The following is a 23,706-nucleotide window of genomic DNA, read 5'->3' as shown; positions in this document are numbered from 1 at the left end:
TATTACTCCTGAGCAATCCAAGCTCCAGCAAAAGCAACCATGCCCCTTGGTAATGACCAGGCTGCACAGGCCCCCTGGCCAGCCAGCTCCTCCCCTGGGTCTGTAAGACACAGGAAGAACCATGGAACTCTGCTGAACTGGAAGGTGAACAGCTCCTGGAGCTTTCGCAGTGGGCTGCCAATCCTGCCTGCACTCAGAGCAGCAGGGCAATTGCTGGGGAAACTGGAAAGCAGGTTTGAAAACATGGGACCACCAGCAGTGTGCACAGTGCAGAGCTGTCCCAGCTTCAGCTGCCACTCAAACAAACTTTGGCCACCAAAACTGCACAAAGAATGCCAGCCCAACCCAAGGCAAGTTTCCAGCACAAAACCCTGTACACAACACTTAAGTTACAATTAATGAGCTCTGCAGAGATGAACCCTTGTGCAGTGTGAACAAGAGCAGGAAGGCTATGCTCATCTATGCCTTCATTCAGCTCAGAGAACAGCAGCTGTCAAGGGTCATGCACACACACACTGTGCTTTCACTACCCTGAGCTAAGTACAAGCTATGCAACACTTAGCTGGAAAAATGAGTGACAATCCAGCTGCAGCAACTGAATAACAGCATCTCAGGGAAAGGCAGCCTTAACTCACACTGGAGGATTGCTCTAAGCAGATGGGAAGGACAATGTATTTATTTAATGGGTATTGTTTCTGTGTGATCAAATCATATGCAGCTTACATCTTTCAAATATAAATGCAAACAACTGACTTAAATAAAAATAATCACTGGAACACAGAAGCATCTCCTCCAGTCCTAAGAAGCTGGTGATCTCCCAGGCTCATCAAGAACCAGACTGCCATGTCAGATGCACAGGGGACCTGACCTCCTTGTATCTTTGACAAGCATTATGATAATCTCAGAATTAGGTGTTAGAGCTTGAACAGAAAAGTGACAAATCCACATCAAAATGATATCCAAGAACATCAAAGAGGCAAAAACATCTCTCATTTAAATGCTCACCCAAAGTCTCTAAGAAGCCACAGCCCAGCCTGACATGGCTTTTTATAGCCCTGAGAAGCACTTGTCAAAGGAACTGCAGGCAATCTCAGGTATGTTCCTTGGCTACCTGCAGTTTCATCAGGCTGCTTGAGACAGTCAAACCACTATTTCCTTACTAGGATGAATGATTTATGAGGATTAAAAAATTTGAGCCTGAACCTATGAAGTGAGTCACTGGAACTCACAGGTTGCTTCCCCCACTTCCCTCCAGCCCAATTCATCTCACCTTCCAGGCCAAGTCTTGCTCCCACAGAAATCCTACAGAAAACAACCACCCATTAAATACTGCAGAGCCTGCACTACTGGCTCAAGTGCCATCTTTCTCACTAAGGGCCCATACAGGGCAGGGAAATCCCAGACTCACCCCGAGACTGTCGGCAAAGAAGCTGGAGCTGCTGACTGCAGTTTCTCTTGCTGCTTCAGAAAAGATTTAGCTTCTTTTGAGTTTGAGTCCACTTCTTTAGTCACCCTGTTGGAGGAAAAGAGAGAAATCAGAGGGTAAGGAAGAGCTGTACTCAACAGTAAAATCAAAGATCCATCAAGAAAACACAGAAAACAGGTACAAGAGTCTCCAGATCCCCTGCACAGAGATCACCTTCATCAGCTGCAAGCTGAAGAACCCACATCTTTTTAATATTTCATTCCAGTGACAAACCCTCTACATTCATGGCAGAAAAGAGAAAAAGAGTAACTAATTAGAGCTGGGGGAGGAGGGGACTTTTTTTCCTTCCAACAAATTGGAATGCTTATTCATTCAAACAGGCCCATCTCACTAGCAGCTACTAAATGCTCTCCTCAGGTCACTGGGGGCAATTCCAGGCTCTTAATTGGGCTCTTGATTTTCTCATTTGTTGGTCAGTGAAGCAGCTCTTTTGCCACCCACGTCTCACAGCCCCACAGCACACAGGCTTGGCAACATCTGCAACCCAAACCAGAGCATGGAAACTGGCTCTGGGAATGGGCAACAGAGAGAAAGCTCTGACAAGGCAGAATGTAGAAATTGACTCTCATTTTCTAGTTAATTTTTGTTTGAGGCCTCGAGGGTACAAAATATTGAACTTCAAAAAATTATAAATCAATATGGCATCTACAGCAGGGAATGAATTATAAACATGAGAAAGAATCTCTAGAAAACCACTCAATAATTAATTGTTAGAAAATCCCAGCTACTTTAGCCCCCTCATTTACCATGACCTGCCTCCAGCAGCATGCTTTTCATGCTCTCAGTAGCTCTTAATGAGGTTGCCCTGATTTGTCAAGCTAACAATTTTGTTCCCATGGAGCACAAGCCTGTGAGCCTCTCCAAGGCCCTGCAGCTCTATGGGCACAGAGGCAGCCTGACCCACAGCTCAGTCAGCATAGAAGAAACAATCCTTCATCTCACCCTCCTGCAGCCTGGTTGCATCTGCTCCAGCAAGGATGGGCAGGCTCATCCCTGGTCTAGACCATGTGCTGACAGAGACTGAAAGCCTGGCTGGCCATGGGATCTCCCTTGGCTACAAGTCAGGCTAAATCACTGCTTACTTCCTACCCACCAACCTGACCCCACAATTTCCATGAAAGAACTGGCTAATAATAATGGAGAAACCCCAGGAGCTGCAGCCCCACATAGATTTCTGCTGGGCTGGCATCTAGGAAAGTGACACGGAGTTATCTGTTAACCCTGGAGGTGCTGATGTCCTGAAATCTCACTTGCACACACACAACTGGTGTTATCCATGTCTCCATCCTGATAGTGAATCAGCATCTGAAACTTTCCTTCCTCCTTCTCCACAGACTGCAAATGCAGTGGAAAATGCACAAGAATAATGCCTGTGCTGTACAACTGCTCAGCCTTGTTCTGCCAGTGCAGGAGGAGATTAACCCCATTTCCCCCCTGCATTGTCACATGCCTTTCAAACCATGGCAGTCATGTGGATAGAGACAAATCCCACACTATGAATATTTAGAAGTGTTTGCTGATCAGATTGGTAAGGGAACGGGTAAGAAAAGAAGAAAAGCAGTTCAAGAAGAAAAAAAAAAAATCTTGCTACAGCATCATCACAATTTAGAACACCCCCAAACACACCATTCAGTTACAGCCCTTGGCAACAGTGGTCACCTACCCTACATCCATGGATTTCATTTGACAGGATAAACTTGGTGGCTTCATGCAGCAATAAGACAGAATTTCCCCAACCATGAGGCTGAGTTCAGATCAATGCAATCACATAGTCTATTTATTTTCAAATGCAGCATCAACAGCCAGCTCTGACCCCTGCCAAGCTGAGAAGCAGCACCCTCTCTTGTGCACTCTGCATTGCTGGCTCCTGGCAGGGTCCCTATCCTCCTGTCACCCCCTGCACTGCAGAGCCATCAAGATGCATCCCTGGCACGCAGGGAGCACGTGAGCCACAGGGGGAAACATCAGGCAACCTGGAGCAGGAAGGAATCAAAGAGGTGTAGCATACTAACCACGTGCCTGGGAAAAAAACCAAACTCTAGACTGGTCTCAAGAGAGTCACAGGGCCTGCTCCTGGGCTGGATCCCAGCTGTTGAACCCTGCACTTTTCTGGGCCTGGAAGAGTGTAGGACCAAGAGAAGGCAGGGGCTGGGAAAGGAGGCAGAGGTCACTGAAAGCATGCCTTCCCACTGGCTCTGCTAAGAGATGACAGCCCAGCCCAGCTTCCACAAACCTACAGGGATCTGGCAATTAAGTAGCTTACAGGATCTGGACACACACAACAGCGAGCAAGTCTTCAAAGGCAGTGGCAGAGCTGGGATCTCAGCACTGGGGCCTTGCCCTAACTTCCTGTGTATCTTCAGCTTTCTCCAGCCTGGAGACAGAACTGATGTCTCCCCTACCAGCTGATGAAAAGAAAGGTACAAGGCTGAAATGAAAAACAGCTCTAGGGATTTGCACTCTGACAGAGTTAGTACACTCTTGGTTGGACCAGCACTACAAGCCACAGCTCTCAGAACAGGACAGTGCTCAGTCTCAGAAAGGGTGAGAAAGCAGAAAGCACACGATGCACAGGGAGAGTCTGGCACAGGCCTTCAATGACACACACTTCAGCTATCCAGGGGTACAAGATAGAGTGCTACCAAGGGTTCATTTATGCTTTGATTCTCACACACTCCTCCACCTCAGGGTACCAGTAAAAAGGGCTGGGCACAAAATACAACACTTAGTTCCATTTTCTTTGCTCCCTTTGGCCTGCCAGCAGCTGCTCTAACATATATTTTTGGAGTTGTCTGCTGCAGAAATTCAGCTGCAAAGCTGCATGCAACCTGTTCCACCAGGACTGCCCAGCTGGGGACAGAGGAATGCGACAGAAATGTAATTAAAAGTGACCTTTCAAGGCAATTCCATCACAAGACCCACTTACTGCCTCATAAACTGAAACAAAAGCTGCTCTGAGGCAGGCTGCTGCTGGGCTGATGCCAGCAGCAACTCCTGCACCACTCCAACAGGAATGATGGAAGAGTATTAAAGAGCTTTACAAGGTATTAATTCAGGTTATGCACATTTCAACCTTTCCCAGATCCCAGGCCAGGAAGGAAAAAATCCTCTGGTCTGCATTATTATGGGAGACAATAACTCTCTCCATGTAAAAACCAAAACAATTCTTGTTCTTCATGGGGAGAAATGGGAGTCATTAATCCAGCTGGAAGAAATCACAGTCATTACTAAGGAAAATTACAAGACCTTTCACTTTTAAATACTTGATAAATAACTACTTGCCTGACTGTTTACTGGGATGCTATTCACACATTGTAATCCAGGAATAAACATGAAAATAAGTATATTGTCAGCAATAAAACAAGTAGCTAGTGTCTTGCCCACTTGCAGCCCCTGCAATTCATACACAAAACCACTCACTCTCATCACTTTACCACAGAGATTTCATTACACTGCTCTGCTATTAAATTGTGTAAGAATTCCAAAACACAGAACAGTTATTAATTTTTTGGACCACGCCGGAGCCTGGTAGCACAGACGATGCTACTGTACAAGATGTTGTGCATCTGTAAAATAGAAATGTCTTCCATATTTAGAAGTTATTATAAGGAAAACATGCTAGAAACTGGATCACTAAGTTCCTCAAATACCTACATAAGACCCTTCATCTCTGAACCAAGCTCAAAGTGGCAGCCATTTAGGCATAGCCATACCCACCCAGCCTGCTGGTTTGGTGCTCAGTGCTGGGTATGGTAGTTACAACTTCCACTGAAGAGCTTACCACCCTTCCTTTCACAGTTACCAACTGAAATACTGCAACCTAAGTGCATGGAAAAGGCTTCAGGTTGTGTACACTGGGCACAAACCACATGAAGACAACATCTGATGTGAAGGCTGTCCCAGAAAGGGTTCCACAGAGCACTTACAGCACGGAAGTGTAGCAGATTAATTTAAGAGCAATGGTTGATCTGCTCCCAGCAGTGCCCTTAGCCACATAAACTGCTGCAAAGAAGGAATAATACAAGCTGGAATGAGCATTATACTGACAGCTCCAGTTAATCTGCAGAAGGGAATTAAACCCAAATTTTCATGCTTTAGTTCAGTGGCCGAGTGAGTCTAATACACCAGCTTGTCTGCTGCACCCTGGTCTTACACCAGGTGTGGAGCTACCAGTGTGAACAGGAGGGTCCCAATCCATCACACCATGGAACAACACAACATCCACAGCCCAGGACTTGCCCCAGTGTGGTGCTCAGATGCCTCCATCCAGCACAGCTGAATCCAGTCTGCTGGCCAAAAACAGAACTTGCATAAGGGATGCCAAGGCTGCAGTGTGTCAGCAAAGTGGCCAGCTCAGCAGTGAGCAGCAAGGTGCCCTGCAAGCCCTTGGAGAAGTGTGCCAGCAGAGCTTCATCCTTGCACAAAGGGGAAACAGAGGCAGGATAAGGGCAAGCTGGGAAAGACAAAGAGGCATAGCAAGAAGGCCTGCAGGCTAATTATCTGTAGTCTGCTATGTGCTAGCAACCTTATGCATCCCAAGTGCCAAAATCCCTCCAATTTACCCCCAGGTGGCTCAACACAGCTACATTCTCCTAACCAAAACACCTGGTGAACAACAGGCTGAGAAAGCACATGTTGGTATTTAGGTACAAGAGGACTTAGAGCAAAGAAGACAGTTAAAATTTTAGTCACAGCAGCACAAAGTTACCCTCTCCCCAACCTTCCTGCTGAGAAAGGGAGAACAAGAGTGGAAGCTGTGGAAAATGCCAGCTCTTTATCACTTGTAGTCAGGACACACTCCTCGTTTGGGAAGCCTGCCCCAGTTTAGACTGACACAGTTATAAAACTTTCCACAGTATCTTAATGTTGTTAGCTCTGGGGAATCACAGACCAAGGGGGACAAAAATGAGGCTAATTACCCTTTCTCAATATTCTCCATCTGTGTTTAGTCTCAATAAATAGTCCTCCAGCCTTCTGGAATGATCACTTAAGGAGAAACTAATACTCATCTACAGGGGTTTGTTAAAAAAATTAATCCCTTTTGAGCCGAGGAATAATTTTTCTGATTATTTTTTGGTGGACTTTTGTGCTTGAGCTGCAATGTCCCAGGTGCCTTCCACTGACAGATGCACTGCACAAGAGGCAGATCCTCCAGCCTGCAAGGTCCTGAAAATGCTGGAGTGAACACAGGTTCAGCACTTCCCAGGAGGGAATTAAGTCTTCACACAAGTGAACCTCTACTCCAGACCACATCTTCCTGCACACTGCGTATGTATGTATTTTATGTTGAATTTCCTGGTGTAGAGCAGACAAAACTAAAACTAGCAATTCAACAATTTCAAAGTAAAACATAAGTTTTCCTCCCTTCAGAAAAAAACCCAGCATTCCTCTTCAAACCAGGTGGGAGAAGCTGTTCCCTGGGAAACTCAGCCTATTCCCTGAAGCAACACAGACAAGACCAAGCTAGAATAACTGATAATTTTGTAGGCTGACTAGATAGGCCGAAGAAGCTGGCTGGTTTCTAAAAAGAATCAAATGTGATGAAAGCTCTCCTGCAGTCAGGCAAGGGCCAAGCTGCCTGCCTGGTGCTGCTCCTCACAGCAGGTGTGCTGCTATCCAAGCAGTCAGCCCAGGCTGCATCTCAAACCAACTCACCTGAAAACCAGCAAAGGTGAATGGTATTTTAACATCAATAATACACAACCTTGTAAGCCCTGAAGGAAACAACGGGTTTTCCGTCATCTCCTGTATGACAACGACTCCGTGACAGAGGCAAAGAAAACATCAGTGGATGGACAGTGCTGCCAACTGAAATGCTGACCAAGCTGTCAGGCCCCTTTTGGACTTCTGCTTGCAGCTTCTGCAAGAGGCTCCCTAAATCCAGAGGATAGTAGCACTCCAGTTATCCAGCTCCCACGGGGGCTTGCAATAAGTAGAGCATGCCAAACACAGCCCTCTGGAGAAGCTGAGCTGCAGCCAGGGCACAAGCCTTCATCTCTTTGACCCGAGGTTTATTCACCCCAGTTTTAAGTACCTCCAAGTACCAGGTCTCTTCTTGCTTCACTGGGTAAGTATTCTCTTAGCCAGCTCCATTGCACTGCCTCAAAATCCCACCACGCATTAGCACGTCAATCTTTGAGGCATCCCTGTGTTTTAATTTGTACCTCTCAAAAGGATTAAATCCACATCATGGAACACACCTCTGAGCTGAGTAATCCAGGTAAACAGATGAGCTACTGCATGTGTGAGTGTGACAGTCCCCTGACATGCAAATACACTGAAAGCCAGACAGATCCCTGCAACCCTCCAACTCCCCCAAAGCAGCACAGTGCTCAAGCCATGGATGCCTCTCCTAGTACTAAGAGCAGGGGTTCCAAATTCACTCAGAGCTGTGAACACTAGACACAGATCATAACAGGAGCCAGCACACACTACAAAGCAGAAGCATCCCCATGGGGGAAAGGCCAGACTAAGCTTGGCTCCGTTTGTAACGTGTTAATGAGATAGTATGGCAGCAAACAGCTCTGCCTCCCCTTCAGGCTAACACACAAACCCTCTTGCTTCACCATCTCTTAGTTACAGAAAAAAAATAATGCATCTTGCAAGCTGCACTTTCCAGCAGGGGAAACCCCAGGCCCAATGCCTGCAAAGCAGGCTCTGCCAGCATCTCACCAGACATCAAAAGCCCTTTTCTGAGCCTGGGGCTGTCAGGAATGAGCAGAAGCTTGGAAACAAGGGAAACAGGCCAAGCAGCAAAGTGCTGGGACTGGATCTGAGGCCCCTGAGATGAAGGCATGAACAGAGGGACCAAAGACCCCCTTACCAATAGCAGAAGAGCTCCTGTAAGACCTGAATGGGTCACTAAGCATCTTCTGTTTTCAGATTTTTAAAAGTCAGGAAACTACCCGCGAGCCAGATAAAGAAACAGTATCTTCTACTGGGGAAGGGTGTGATTTTTATTGAAGTATTTCCACACTTACACAGAACACAGGCAGAACACACATGGAAGAACCTGAAGATGAGACAATGCAGTTTTTCAACCAGTTCCCAAAGCCAATGCAGCACTCAGACACTGCAGGTTTGAAAGACCTAGAAATGCCCAACTTAATCTGGAGGTCAATCCATCATTTTGGAGATGCTTTGAGACTCCTCCTACCTCTGGAAATCCCAGCTGAGCCTTCTTTTTCATCACACCAATTACCAGCAAAACCACACAAATGAAACCAACACACATAAATTATTTCCTTGAAAGCAGCAAGCCACATTAGAAGCCAGAGATGACTTTCAGGTGGGCATCTGCTCAGTCACTCTGGAAGATTCAAAAGCATGTTGAGATAAAGGAAGACAAGAGGGGTCAGCATGTTTGTGAATGTAGGGTTATTATCTAACACTTTGCAAGTCGAAGCCTCTCTGAGTAGAAGCCTCATCTGCACATCTACTAATGAAAAAACCCTGATTAGACACTGCTCATTAGCCCATTCTCCTTTTCCAAGCACATTAAGCAAACCATAACACGATTTATTTTAGAAGCAAGTGCTCTGGTTTAGAGTCCTGGCTAGGTTTGATGTTTATGAAGTTAAAATTTCTGCAGCTGCCTCTGAGAAAGGCAAATGGTTCACAAGTGAACCAGCACACAGCACAGCTCCTGCTCATGCTTACTGACCTCATCTCTGGGCCACTGTCGTGCCAGTCAGCATTGTACAATGTTAGCACTCCCCAGGGAAATTCTGAAGCATCAGGGAATGGATGCACACAGAGGAAAGGTTATCAAAACAGACTCCTGAGACCCTGTCATTCTTGAAAGGTAAAGTATTTTCACTTATTGGCTTCCAAAAAAAAAAAATCAATAGTTGCTTTTTAAATTGGAAAAAGCCAATATAAACTGTGGATAGCTGAGGCATGCTTTGACCTTTAAGAAAAACAACAGCACAAGGGCAGAAACAGGCTGCTGCCTGCACTCCATTATGCCAAGATCAGCATTTTGGTGCTTGGAGGTAGAAAAGCAACCACTCACTTTCTAGTTTGCCACCTTTAAACAGTGGTCACATTCATATTCCATGTAATGCTGGATGGTTGGATTTGTCATACAGTCCCACAGCATCATTCCCATGTTTATACTGTTCAGATAAAATCTTTGGGAAAATCTTAAAAGCCAAGGTTTTTGCACCATGAAAGCCTCCTTCAGAAAGTGGTATGTCACCAGAAAGTGGCTAGAACACATTTCTCTAGAACACCTTAGCCAAGGAGGACCGAGGAAAAAACCTTACTGACATCTGGCACCACCAGTCAGCAACACAAAACAGAAGTCCTCAAGGAGTGCCTTTTCAAAGGGCCACTGAAAATTCACTTTTTCTTACTTTTTCTAACAATTCCTTGCTACTGCAATCAAAGCCATTGCAAAAAGCACATCAAAATATGAGTGGCTTATTCCTCTGCTCCTATTATTTCAGTTCATTGTCTTCCATATCTAGCCTGACAACACCGAAACACCTCATCTGGTGAAAGCTGTGTAGCACTTGTTATCCACCTGGAAAAAAAGCAGGGCTGTGCAAATATCAGCCTTCAAGATACACATTCTGGTAATGCTCCCCTGCCTTCTCACTTACAGGTATAAACAATACAGCAAAGGCTTTTTCAGAAAAGCACATATGGAAGACATCAAACACATCAACCTTGATCTGATGTGCACCACACCACCTACAACATCAAGAGATGCCCAACCAAACTCCTGATCTTTGTCCTGATTTTAAAAGCTACCGTGCTTCACTCAGCATTGCTCAAAACCCCATGAGCACAAAACAAACGACCAAGATTCACACCCAGCAAGAAGTGTGAGCATGCTGCCAACCCCTTGCATTGATTCATCTGCTGAGATCCCTGAAAAGCATCACAAAGTAAGGAGAGGGTTAATGGTGTCACATGTTCTCTCATTGCTCGTTAGCCTGACAAGTCTGACTGAGCCATGCTGAGACCACAGAGCAAGAACACAGATGGACAATTACACATTTTAAAAATTGCTGTCTGTGCCAGCTCTAAATCTTGAGACTTGTGGGAGTCAATTCCCTGCTCTTTCTACCCATTCCCGTTGAAATACATCATTAGCATCAGGATTTTCTTTCCACTCTTCTTGCTTTCCAGAAAATAGCAGAAGCAGCTGCTATTGCTCAGACAACTACCTTAACTGTCTTCAAAGCAAAGCAACAAAATAGGTGACAGTCTCCCAAACTCCTCGGCTAACACACCCTTTCTTTGCCAACTTTGTCACGTTTGGTTGGTCTCAATAGTCATGTAAGGAGCATAGAGGGCATCACAGCCACTGATAAGAAATCAGAGCCTGAGCAAGGACTGTGGAAAGCTCAGGCTGTTCTTAGGTATCTGTTTCTCCTGCATCCCTTTCCAGCTGTTATGTCCTAAAAAGGGTTCTGGGATCAAGTGGTTGAAGCTCTGGAAGAGGACAGCAGATCCAAAGTTTAAACAGTGAGCAGTCTAGGACATAGCTGTCCATCCAACAAGCACATAGGTGAGCTAAAATTAAAAACAGAAAATCAATATTTCAGTAAGGAGAAGCAGCATAAAGAAATCCCAAAGCAGCAGTACTGTACAGCTGCAGAGAACTGAATTATAACCTCACCTCCACTCTGAGGTCAGCACTTCATGTTGCAAAGGAATAAATCAGTCCTTCACCAGCTCTGCACAATTCTGCTGAGGAGCTCACCAAGGTGAAGAGCTCAGCAGCCCAGACAACACCTCAGACTGGGCTCAGGCCTCACCATCTCACCTCATCATCAATCAGGCCTAAGTTAAACCTCAATGACTTCACAGGACACCAAAAAAAGAAATTCCATCCATGGTCTGTATCTCTGCCTGCACAATTCCCACTGTCAATGGCATTCTTGTACAGAGACTTGGGGTACTGGCCAAGAAAGTTCTGTTCATTAGCACAGGCAAGCCTCCTGACAAGAACTTGCTCTCAGCTACCTCCCTTCACCTTTGCTTCTTCTGTTCAAAAAATCATGAACTTCATCACTAAACCCCTCAACTTAAGGTCCAGCTTAAGGTGCTTAAATTTCAACTTGAAAACAATCTCCTCTGAATAATGAATCCTTGACATAGGCTGAAAACCCGTGAAGCAGCAACACAGAAAGAGCAGTGAGGTTTTGCCCAGGTACATCCTAAATGATAACCCCTTACAAATAGGAACAGATGAAAGTCAGGTTTTCTTTTTCAACCTATACTTCAATTGTGGCAGATGAAGTATCAAATTCAGCCAGTATAAACCTCAGTAATTACTACAGTAATTTAAGCTTATAACTATCTGGTTATAAATCAGATCCCTTAGGTACTTCTTGAGCACTTTTAGGATGTAATAGCTGCACTGTGAACCATCATGCTCCCTAACCCAGAATACAAGCTGCCACTCAACTCTGCTCAGCATATGTACCAGCACACTTGTTTCCTCAGAGCACAGTGGTCACAAAAGTAAAAGCAGTCCTACAGCAGCAACCCAGGGGCTATTCTTAGTCACAAATGTGGTTTCCTACACAAGTCAATGACAGAGAGTCCTTATCCAAAGATAGGAGTTCATGTCTCACATAGAACAGTTCAACACACTGTTTTGACATGAGTTTGCCCACCTTTTTCTACAGAACTATAAAAACTTTAAGTTTTTAATCCAGCAGTAAGTCACACAAGTGACATCGCTTGTTTGGCACTGACCCTTCCCACTTCGATTTGGCCCATGCAATGCACCAGCTCAGTGTGGACTCCACCTATCCTTGTGAGAAAGTAAAAGGAGCTCTGACAACAACACCTTGCCAGATTTCAGAAAAAGAGCAGGGCTCTCCCCATTGACAGATGGAGAGTGGAGCCCTAGTACAGCTTTGCTTTGGCTCCTTGGTTCATGCACATGGCAAAGCAGCCAAGTCCCTGAAGCAGCACAAGCCACAGCTCAAGCCAGCACAATACAGCACCATCAGTACATCACAGCAACTCTGCAGTACCAGGAAAGCATTCCCAGCACAAGAATAACCTGTGCAAAACTCTGGCTTTAAACCACATGAACAAACCACGTGCAAGAAATACAAAGCTTCTAGTCTGGAGTCCTTTACTTGGAAGTGTATGAAAGAAGCAGGGTGCTGAACACAAGCCTCCCATTCCTGAATTAGCACCCAAGCCTTTTAACTTAGTTTTGCTTTCCACAAGCCAAATTAAGGTAGAGATGTTTCAAAGTAAAATCTATTCTGGACAGTAATCAATAACCTGACTCTGCCCTTCCCTCACATGCTGTCACACTGACACCATGGGGCTGGAGCAGCTCCACGTATGTGAGCTCCACTCTGCTGCAGCCCCAGCTGGACACAAAGTTCACTTTCATGGAAAGAGCACACAAGAACCATTTTGATGCACTGAGCACAACAGAGATTTGAAGAAAGCCAAGGACCAAATCCTTTTGGAGCACCCAAGAGAAAAAAAGCAATTACAAATTGCAACCGTTAAACCCTGGCACTAGGGATACAACTCCCTATTAATGCAAACACACGTCCAGCATTGTGAGGCAAGTTCATAAACCAGAGGCTTCAAAGCAGCTCCAATCTCTTCTGCCAGGGAGAAATGGCTTGAACTTCCATTTAGATGCTGAGCTGCCTTTGCAAATTGCTCTTGCTGCCCACAATTACAGCCATTTGGGTGACAGTCACCTGCTGCTCCTAATCTATTTTACATGAGGGAGGCAGGAAAAACAGAGAAAAAAGTCCCAACTGAAAAGCACTGCAACCAGTTTAAGATTGTTTCCAGTTCCAGAATTTAACAGCTTTAGTTTTACAAGGCAAAATTATATAACGTATTTTCTAAAATTAAAAGCCACTAAATTAAAATATTCATTTGGTAATTTTTAATTCTTAACACTCTGAAGCTAAAGTTCAGCATTAGCAACTGATACAAGCACAGACTCATCAAAACAGACATTAAGTACAGCAAAAATCTACAGGGGAGTTGACAACATAGAACCCTTTTACTATTCCAGTACAGCCCTGTAGCTGGAGATCACTTTCAAGCCACTTCTGCTACTCCAATCAGGCCAGAAAAATCATACCATCTTCTTACTGGAGAAAATAAATTGTTCTGCAACAGGAGATCAGGGCTAAATGATCTTCTGTTAAGAGCTTCAGTGAGCAGACTGTGAAAATTTGTGCCCTGAATCTTTCACTGCTTAAATACTGATCTAAATTCTTCTCAAGCTTTCAAAAGAGCAACACTCAACAGTAGCCTGAAACCATTTAGAAAGGCAAGTAATAGAGACAGCTCTCATTTCAGTTCCTTCAGTCCAGAAATGCACACACATACAACTACCGTGTGGTGGCCTTTTATAAGCAACGATTTGCCAGCTGCTTCCTCAGGCAAGGAAGTCAGTGTTTGGTATTCAGAGCATTTGCAGACGTCGGGGTGGTGCAAAGCAAACCTCCTGCTATTCTGAAGAAAAAGCAGCCCTCTGAGCCTCAACTACTGCCATTAGGGGAAAGCACCAGCAGCTGTGAGTAGCAAGTACACCTTGTACCCTACCCACAGCTAACAGTGTAACCCATTTAACGATCCAAGATGTAGCAAACGACATAAAAGAATCAGCTTTGCAAAATCAAAATCAAGGGGGCAAAAAACTTTGAAGGATTATTTTTGTTATCAAAGAGCTCAAGAACATAACTTTGTTCTAAGTCTGGTACCAGCAGAAAACAGTGCTCCAGACCTCACTGCAAATCTTCTGTTGCTGGTTCTGTAACCAACTGATATAATAACTGCTGTAAACAAAATATGCATTAGCCTTGGTGTTTGCAGAATTACAGTCTCATTGTCACCCAGGCTCTAGCTATTGCCTATTTCATCAAAAATTGGTAGAAATTTCTGGTGATTCCTCTGCAGTTTCCCAAGGGAAACAGTAAGCACTTAGCAGGACAAAGGACGCTAGAAAAGCAACTGGTGCAGGAAAAGATGTCTTTTTCTTACTTACAGTTCTTAAGAAAATACAGATAAGATACTGATGTCAAAAGCATAAAATCAGCATCTTAGAAGCCCTGAACAACTTCTGTTCACATAAGGCAGCCAATGTTTCAAAGGACAATAAATGAAGTGAATGAAGTTCACTGGTGAAGAAGGGGTCCGGCTTGCCCAGGGAAGTAGCAGGGTCCTCGCCATGGCTCACAGCTCTCCTCAGATCTTTCAAACAGCTCAGGCAGCAATGCTAACATGAAACAAGAGCAGCAGAAGCCCCAGCTCTGCCTCCTCCTCCAGATTTAGGCAGGGCGAGTGTTACTGCTGGGAACTGCTGCCCTCTGCTGTCACAAGAAACAGGCCAACTTAGTCTGACAAAACCAGGTTTACTGCTACACATAAATAAAATCTCCCATGATAAGAACCAGCAGTTCACAGGACTGTCAGATTTCAGGTGGGCTCACCCAGGCCCCTCAGTTCTGGTCTTACACATTTATAAAACACCTAACTCTTCTTGCAGCACAGACTGAGAGGCCTCTTGTAAACCAAACTCAGCCTAAAGCACGATTTTACCCAGCCCATCCCTTTTGCTGCAGCCGATTCAGAGGCAAAAGCACTCAGCTGTTAGTCTGCTCAGCAAAACACCTCTTACTGCCTGCAAATCTTTGTCGTGGATTGTAAACATCACCAGGGAAAGTGTCAGCCAATATCCTGCCCGCAGCACAGAACCTGGACTAGGCTGAAGGAATAAAAAGTGTTCCCTCATTCCTGTGGGACCAGACGTGCTCCCTTCCTTGTCTCAGCCTTCCCAATGACAGTGCCACCAGGGAGATCTGCCAACCATTATAAACACTGGCCAGATGGGGAAGCCTAAGTGAATTTGAATTATATTTATGAATGTTTTGAAGTTGAGTAAAGACTGAGGTCTGCATATAAGGATACTCTGCAGCTCTCATGCAGGAAAAACTTGGCCTCATTTTCCCTGAGACCTGCACGTACTCACAATAAAAGAAAAAAACAGTGTAAAGAAAAGAAAAGACCCACTGTGCTTCAGAGCCGAGCTCCAGCCTGCCCCCAGTACTGCAGCACCCAGTTTGCACTGGGCCCACAATGGACATATCACATCTGCCAACTTACTTGATTTCCTCACCAGCAAAATCAAACGTTTTGGTGATTGTCACTTTTCCTGAATCTTTTGGCTTCTCCTGAGGCTTATTCCCACTGTTCTCTTCTTCAGCCTACAAAATACATGAAGGAGAAAGCAAAATAATGCATTTGTGGAGCCAAGCCAAATTATTATTCCAAAGGGCTGAGGGCCCAACGCAGACCTTGGGTAGTACTGTAATTTAGACTGGTGGTCAAAACAAGCCACCCATAGACAAGATAAAGGACATAAATAAATTTCATTCCACAAGAATGAAATTCCCTATTTTGGTTCCATGCTGTCGTTGAAGCTCTAGGATTAAAACAAACTACAACAAGAAGTGAAATTGTAATAAATGTAGGAAGGAGCAAGAATACATTGCAGTGGTTGAGAAAGCAAGCAAAAGCCTGAAGACTTGGTTCTCTTAAACTAAGCGCCACTAAGTAGGAAAGCTGCCAAGGTGAATTTCATGAAAGTATGTTTATTTTTACTCAAGAATAGAGAACAAAACTCATCAGCAGAAAAAGCAGTGCTGATCTTCCTACTTGCCAATAACATCTTTTTTATTTCAGAAGGAAAAATCTTTATTATGCAATTTGTCAACAATGCCTCTTAATTTTCTCAGTCACAGCTACAGCTGCTCAAAGGATACATAAAAAACCTCAGATACTGTAAGTTACCAAAAGAAAACCCAAATTCTTGCTCTGAATCAATCACACCACAGAGATCTTCAAGCAGGCAACGCAAGCCCAAGAAGTTCACAAAGAGAACAGAGGAATTGCATGTCTCCATGAATTATTCCAGGCTATGGAGGAACTTTCAAAGACATCTCACATTTTAGCAACATGCCCATAAAAGTAGAAGTGCAGAAGAAAATATTCACTTCTGTTCTTCCCTCTGACTCTACAAGTAACCACTCCAGCTGTTCAATCAGTAATAAGGAGAAGCAGGAGGGCTAAGATTAAAGGACTTTCCTTCCAAAAGTTGCAATCAAATATTACAAAACTACACTTGCTCTGCAACCTTCCAACAGTCACAGAAAGCAGCTTCACACAGTCAGAACTGTACTCACCAGGCAGACTCCAGACTTCTGTTACTGAACATTTATTTTGGCTGACCATTAAAAAAACCCCAAACTGATAATTCCAGCAACAGAGGCTCAGTTGTGGTACGTTCTTCCCTTCTACCACTTAAAGCGTGAAAGGTTTTGACAGGGAAACACATGCACTTGGTTTTACTGAGAAGCAAATCCTTTTAAATAGCTACCACGCATAGAATTCTCTCTCCAGAAAAAGCTCTGTACACTGAGAGCACCTTACTGGGGCTCACAAAGGACACAAGAAAGCCAGATTCAATCTTTCTACAAACGTGCAACATGCAGCACCTTCCAGAACCCCTCCATGAGGATGGAGGCACAGAGATGCCAGCACAGACCTCTCATGCTTCCCCATTCACACACCCCACACACACACAGAGCCTCCTTTATTTTTTTTTTCTTTTAAGCATCAGGAAAGGCACGAGGGAGAGCTGTGCCCACAAGCACAATTCAGACCAAAGCTCATATCATTCCTATGTCAAAAGAGGAATCCATGACTGAGAAGGGAAGTCAACAGGGCTGTGTAGGACACTCCAAGATGCTGACAAACAGCTCCAAAAGCAGCACCACCTCCACATTTGAAAGGAAACTGGCATCTTGAATTCTGGCCCATCAGGGGATGTGAGTCTTACAAAGCAGAAGGGGCAGGGGCAACCCCAGCCTCTTCCCAGCTTTGTTCAACACCTAATACCAGCCAAAACCAAGACTGCATGCTCTAAACCTTCAGGCCCTTCCCACACTCCCTCGGTGCAGGCCCAGGCCCCCATTACCTTCTTGATCTGTGTCACTTGTGTGGTGGCTGCTGCTTTGGGCTTCTGTCCTACATCACTGAGGAAACTGGCCCAAAGAGCATCCTCTTTCTTTTTTTCTTCTTCTTCTCTTCTTCTTTCTACTTGCTCTACATTATCCACTTCATCCTCTTTCTGTTCCTCTCCATTCTGCTGGGCCTTTTCTTCCTCTTTCTCATCTGGATCTAGCAAGAGACCACCTTTCTTCTTCTTCCTGAAAGCAGATGCCAAAAAAGAACAAAAAATGTATACGGAACTGCTGCAACACTATTCCAGAGCTGAGCTATAGGCTTGGGTGAAGCAACACGGTATTTCATACTTCTACTAAAACATCCAATCTGGGAGATTATCTCTTAACCTTGGGAGTGTATGTATTTTATTAACAGATGATGCTGCTCAGAAAATACAGCGAGACTGATGCAAGCAGTGTCCCTGAAGTGAACTGGCCCGTTTGCATGCATTTCTATGAGTATATAATGTGCTGAAACACTGGCACAGGTTGGCCAGGGAAGCTGTAGCTGCCCCATTCCTGCAAGTGTTCAAGACCAGCTTGGATGTCGCTTTGAGTGACCTGGTCTAGTGGGAGCTGTCCCTCCCCATGGCGGGAGGGTGGAACAAGGTGGTCTTTAAGGTCCCTTCCAACCCAAACCATTCCAGGGTCCTCCTGGTAGCAACCAGAAGCGGAGGAGAACGTGGGCTAGACAGAAACCAACCTCAACTAAACTATGTACATATTTGGCTGACGGGAGAAACCCCGTATGTACGTGCTTTGCACTGGAAAAGGTTAATATAAACAACTCCTGCTGGGGAGGGTTTTCAGGCACGATGTCCGTGGAGTTCTCTGCTCCTGCCACTAAACCGGAACGCAGAGCAGCGTTTCCCGTTCCTCCGCCCCGCAGCGTCCCAGCGGCGGCAGCGGGCCGGATCTCAGCGGCCGTACCTGCTGGCGGGGCGGCGGGGGCTCCTCCTGCCGCGGGGTGGCCGCGGGCTGTCCGCCGGCTCCTCCTCCCGCACCAGCTCGCTCTCATCATCCTCGCTGTACTCCGCACCTGCAAGCATAGACAGTGAGCGCCGGGGCCGCCGCGACCGCCGCTCCCGCCCGCCAACACTCACCTGAGGGCACATAGTCGTCATCCTCGGCCGAGGAGTACTGCTCCTGCTCCGACTCCGACCCCGACATGGTGCGGCCCTGGCCCCGCCGCCTCACTGCACCTCCCGCCCGCCGCCGCCCAGAGCGCCGCTGCCGCCCGCGGCCGCCCCCTGGCGGACAGGAAGAACAGCAGCACCTCCGAAGCGACGAGAGTCCGCCGAGCGGGCCAGAGCGTCCCACCGGGGGTTCCCAGCATTCCTTGCGGCCCACAGCCGTTCCCATGGCAGCGCGGGGTCGGGGCGGGGCCCGGCTGCCAGGAAACCAGCGGTGATTGGTGAAGAGCCCTGTCTGTCATCATACAACCCTTCCCATTGGCTGCAGCGGGCGGAAGAGGATGGGCGGAAGAGGCGGTGACGGATGGCGGCGGCGGGGCGGGTGCAGGGATGGAGGGTGGCGAAGCGGGTGGCAGTGGCGGCGGAGGGCTCCTGCAGCAAATTCTCAGTCTTCGCCTCGTGCCCCGCATGGGCAATGGCACCACCACCTACTCCAGCCCCCTCTCCACCTTCCCAGGTACCTCCCTATTCGGAGCGGGGCCCGCTCGCCGGGGTCTCTGGACGCCTGCGAGCCCTGGGCCGTCCTCACAGCCATTCTCTCCGCAGAGATGTGGTACGGCGTCTTCCTGTGGGCAGTCGTCTCCTCCCTTGCCTTCCACGTCCCGGCCGCGTTGCTTGCGCTCTTCACGCTCCGGCACCACAAGTACGGCAGGTTCATGTCCGTGAGCGTCCTGCTGATGGGCATCGTGGGACCCATCACCGCCGGCACCCTCACAAGTACGGCAAGTGCCCGGCAGTATCGGCCGGGGGGTTCTGTGGTGATCAGAGATTGCCTTCGGGAGCACGTGGAGTAGCGGTGTTCCCTTGGACGGAGATTAACGTTCTGGCTTCATTTTCCCTTGCCCCACGTTTGAAAGAGTTGGACCGTGCCCCGTGTCGAGCCTGCATCGGGCATACCAAACGTGCCCATTGCATGCAGAGCCAAGGGGGCGTTCACATTTCTGAGCACCTGAAGGAAAATCTCTCAGAGGTTTGGTGTTAGTGTCCAGAACTGGGTAATGTTTGCAGCCTGTGGGTGGGGGATCTTGTGACAAGGATATGTCCCAAACGATCCCAAACACTACACCTGCTGGAGGCCTCAGCAGAGTTTCAGTACCAGTTCAGCCATTGCCACCAGCACGCACTGGTTGCTGGCTGAGGTTTATCAGACATCCCCAGCACAGCATTCTTGTTTGCTGGTGTGCAGGGAGAGGTTCAGAGCCCACTGTTCTCTGTCCCAGCCTCACGTCCTGAGATTTCCCCTTCATCCCTGTGGCAGAGCAGCTGTCTCATGTTCACATCTTGGCTTTTTCCCCTCTCCACAGGTGCTGCCATTGCTGGAGTTTACAGAGCTGCGGGGAAAAAAATGATTCCCTTTGAGGCCCTCATTTTTGGCGTGGGCCAGACGTTCTGTGTGGTGGTAGTTTCGTTCCTGCGCATTCTGGCCACTCTGTAGCTCCTCTGGAGAGGCTGGAGAACACAAACCAGTGGGGGAACAAAGGACCTGCTGCCTCAGAACAAATCACAGGGAGCACAGTCCAGCCTTTTGCTTCTTCCACCGATTTAAGGAATTGGGAGAGCTTGCTCCTGCCTCCAGCCTGGCTTGAAATTTAAAAATTGTGATTTTGTTACTTTTTGGTAACATTAAGTGCCAAGTGAAATTTATTTATCTGGAGGGTAGGAAAATAGCTACCAGAGGAGGAGACCTGTGTACCTTTCACCAGTGATGAATTGTAGTAACAGGACATGACTAAAATTTGACACCAGCTGTGCTGGGGTAGGAGCAGGACCAGAATGACATTGTGTCCTCACTGCTCACTCACCGCTTTGTTGCTTGGTTTTGAGTGAACTTGAATCTCTTTTAATGTCAGTTTTTTAAATTAAAAAATTAATTTCTTTTCTTCCTAGCCCAAACTTCTTAATATCAGGTTATAGCCATAGTGGATTTGGGAGCAGCAAAAGAATAACTCATTTTAGATGGATGAGAGTACAAATTTGTGTCTAGGAGCTTTGGGTGTGAAAGCTGCGCAGGGGAAATGACTGCTCTAAAAAAGATTTTGTGAATTTTATTACAGCAAAACCCTTCTGGCCCTGTGAATGTTCTGCCCAGAGGCAGAACACAGTAGAATGGGCACTCTAGAAATCCCAGGTATGCATGTGGGCATGCACAGCTTCTCCTCAGGCTTTGAAGGAGACTCGGGTTTTCAAACGACCCTGTTCTCCTTTGACTTGCTGATGCCGTTCATGTTGGTGTGGTGGAGCTGGGTGTGCACTGATCTGGAAGTGGCACTGGCCAGCTTGGATAAAATCCCTCATGCTGCTGCTGCTGCTGCTGAGAGCTGCATGGCCAGGCTGGGTTGTGACCAGGGGTGTCCCCAATGTGAGGAGTGTGCCACGTTTTCAGCATCCAGCAAACAGCATGCTGGGGCCTGGGAGAGCTGCAAGGCTCCTCACAGGAGCCTGGCTGGTTCCTGTGTCCAAGTGAACACAGCACCAAATCAACCCCTATCCACATGCAGTACTATCTCCTCATGAATTATTTTAGTTTGTTTTGGTTTTAAGTGACTAATTGGTAGCTCTGCTCTTGTGCCCCGAGTTGTGCCATATGGCTGGGGCATTTGAGCAGCTAACTGGCTGCTTCCTGGGGCTTGGTTCTTTAGAGAAGCTGAAGTTGAATTCCAGAGATGTGGTTGGGCAGTGTAGCCAGCCCTAGGGGTTTGCTGTGGTCTGTGTTTGTATGTGTTGGCTGCAGAGGGAAAAGTGCTGTCTGTGTCCAGCTTTTCAGGGGACAGTTCCCATCTGTATCTTCATTGAATTCCCCTGGTTTCCAAATCAGTTCCTTTTGTACCTGCAGCGTTCCCATGACCCTATGTCCTCAGTGCTGGAATGACTGGATGTGGCACTCAATACCATGGTCTGGATGACAAGGTGGTGACCAATCAAACGTTGGACTCAGTCTCAGAGGGCTTTTCTAAATGAAATTGATTCTGTGATACTTCAACAGGGCACTGTGTTTATCATAGAAAAGGGTTTCCCTGTACACGGACTTCTCAGGAGTGGTCTGTTGACAGTGAGAGATGTTTTGCAGGAGCTACTTACTGAGATTATTCTAAATTTTAGCCAATGTTAATTCAGGGACTAGAGATGCACAGTTTAGGAAATAATTTACTGTGAATCCTTCTCCTTACACCAAGTGGTGTAACATACTAAACCCTGGATCTATGTGCTGTGCTGCTTCTAAAGAGCCAGTCTTCCTGCCAGGGCAGAAACAGTGAAAAAGAAGAAATAAGCTTGATTTCTTTTCCCTCTTTCCACTTTGTATTTCAGCATTTGTACCGAGTGCACAGTTTAATTTACAGGAATTATCTTGTGTTTTCCTGGATGGACTAAAAATATCCCATAGAATTTGGATAGCGTGGGTCTGGCTTTACCTTTCAGGTGACACCAGAAACCAGCATCCTGAGCACCTGCTGTGCTCTCCTTTCCCGTGTCCTGGTGCCTGGCACCACTCAATAGCCATTAAGCTGATTGCAACTGAGAAAGCACTTTATCCCTGTGCCCTGTGCTACAGCAAGAGGATGTTTCCTTGCAGGAACAGGGCTGAGAGGTGCAGGACACAAATTGAGCTGTTACAGAGCTCAGAACAAGTGAAAAATTGCTCAGTGAAGTCACTCAGTGCTGGGTGAACTGAAAACCTCCAGTTTCTATCCCTTGGGATCTCCAAGAGTCTGTTTTGAGGGAGTTCTGGTTTACTTGAAGAGTTGGCAGCTTGACCCTGTTTGAAGTGTTTGGAGCTGGCAGTGTCTCTCTGTGCCTGGATACTGTGAAATTTTCAGGGAATTCTTGCATAAAAGGTGAACAATCAGCTGATTTGTCTCGACGTATTAGCACAGGAGGCAAGTTCTTTGTGTCACTTTGGTGCTCACAGAGCATCCTCCACTCTGCTGGCAACCCCCCTCTCCAGATAAACCAGAGCTAAACAGAGAGGAAGAGTAGCCTTGAGTTGAAGCACTGGTTGCAGTTTCCTTCCCTCATTGATTTGGCCATCCCTTTCCATTGCTTTATTCCAAGTGAGACATGTGGAGGAATCCCTTCAGTTTTCATCAGGTATTGGTAGACTTTGCTCAGTCAAACTTGCCAAAAACTGCAAAAAGCCAGCAAAAACATCAACACTGAGGTGTCCTGGGCTGGGCAATGCTGTGAGCCTCTGCTGGGGAGCCCAGCCAGTGTACTGGTTAAGGAAACACCTTCTGGAGAAGCTGCCTGCCCTGGAGGAACAGCCGCTTATGCTGGGGCTTGTGGCCCTGTTCCCTGTGTGTGACATCCCCCTGCTCCCACCTGGCTTCCTTTCGTTCACAGCTGCAGCTACCATGAACAAATCTTTATATGATTGAAAATTCTGTACATTTTATTTTTCTACTGACACTCTTAATGCTGGTGGTGATTATCAGTAAATTCTGTAACTCGAGGTGAATGAATCGTGTGTATTTCTTCTGCAGCATGACAAGGGGGCCTGGGTTGTGTTTTTGCAAATGAGCGGCACTCCTGCTTTGCTTGGGACCATCTGCACCAGAAATGTCCTGCTTCTGGTGATAAATGTTGTCTCCATTAGGAGCTGGACCTGCATCTGCAGCCAGGCACCACAGTCTGAGGTGACAGCTCCCTGCTGTTCAGTTGTTGGGGACAGGCTTAGCTGTTGTCCCTGTCCCTGTGGGGACATGATGGGGCCCTGCAGCCCCTAGACTTGGTGCTGACCTGCTCCCAGCCCCATGGGTTGTTCCCTTCCTGGGCCAGCGTTCAGTCCCTGCACACTACTTGGGCTCTCCTGGGTGTGCAGGTGACCCCACATCTCCCCTGCCTGGCTCTGGCTAACCCCAGGCCAGAGCAGCACCTGCACTGCAGGGCTGGCATTGCTCTTTATTGATGTACAACCTACAGAGCCTGGAACAGGCCAAACAAGTGTTTGTAAGAGGGTGGCAGCTGTGCCTGGTGGGCATTTCCAGAGGGCTGGTAACTACCATGCCTTCAC

At 46.8% G+C, this 23,706-nt stretch overlaps 2 protein-coding genes across 2 annotated transcripts in view; one reads left to right on the top strand and one right to left on the bottom strand.

Moving 5' to 3' along the window:
• The window catches only part of CFDP1 (chromatin remodeling protein CFDP1), a 62,060-nt gene extending 43,317 nt beyond the window's left edge, over positions 1–18,743 (bottom strand). The window contains exons 1-5 of the mRNA XM_014880794.2: positions 18,609–18,743; positions 18,436–18,544; positions 17,478–17,709; positions 15,605–15,705; positions 1,409–1,513 (exon numbers count right to left, since the gene is read on the bottom strand). Coding sequence (XP_014736280.1) covers positions 1,409–1,513; positions 15,605–15,705; positions 17,478–17,709; positions 18,436–18,544; positions 18,609–18,675 — 614 coding nt within the window. The 5' untranslated portion in view covers positions 18,676–18,743. The remainder of the gene's footprint in view (positions 1–1,408; positions 1,514–15,604; positions 15,706–17,477; positions 17,710–18,435; positions 18,545–18,608) is intronic.
• Positions 18,744–18,988: 245 nt separating this feature from the next.
• Positions 18,989–23,151, top strand: TMEM170A (transmembrane protein 170A). The gene is made up of 3 exons (XM_014880849.2): positions 18,989–19,155; positions 19,245–19,415; positions 20,003–23,151. The coding sequence occupies exons 1-3, from the start codon at positions 19,029–19,031 to the stop codon at positions 20,131–20,133; spliced, it is 429 nt and encodes a 142-aa protein (XP_014736335.1). The 5' UTR covers positions 18,989–19,028; the 3' UTR covers positions 20,134–23,151.
• Positions 23,152–23,706: the final 555 nt, after the last annotated feature.

The sequence above is a fragment of the Sturnus vulgaris genome, chromosome 12 (assembly GCF_052056855.1).
Source record: "Sturnus vulgaris isolate bStuVul1 chromosome 12, bStuVul1.hap1, whole genome shotgun sequence".
Taxonomy (NCBI): domain Eukaryota; kingdom Metazoa; phylum Chordata; class Aves; order Passeriformes; family Sturnidae; genus Sturnus; species Sturnus vulgaris.
The sequence above is the reverse complement of the archived record's forward strand: the minus strand, read 5'-3'. Positions and strand labels throughout refer to the sequence as shown.

What these genes read in the sequence shown, in the direction of transcription:
- TMEM170A (XM_014880849.2), top strand. Translation starts at nt 19,029, where the DNA reads ATGGAGGGTGGCGAAGCGGGTGGCAGTGGCGGCGGAGGGCTCCTGCAG. An exon ending in CCCCCTCTCCACCTTCCCAG is followed by an intron (nt 19,156 to 19,244) that starts GTACCTCCCTAT and finishes TTCTCTCCGCAG; the next exon opens with AGATGTGGTACGGCGTCTTC. An exon ending in CACCGCCGGCACCCTCACAA is followed by an intron (nt 19,416 to 20,002) that starts GTACGGCAAGTG and finishes CCCTCTCCACAG; the next exon opens with GTGCTGCCATTGCTGGAGTT.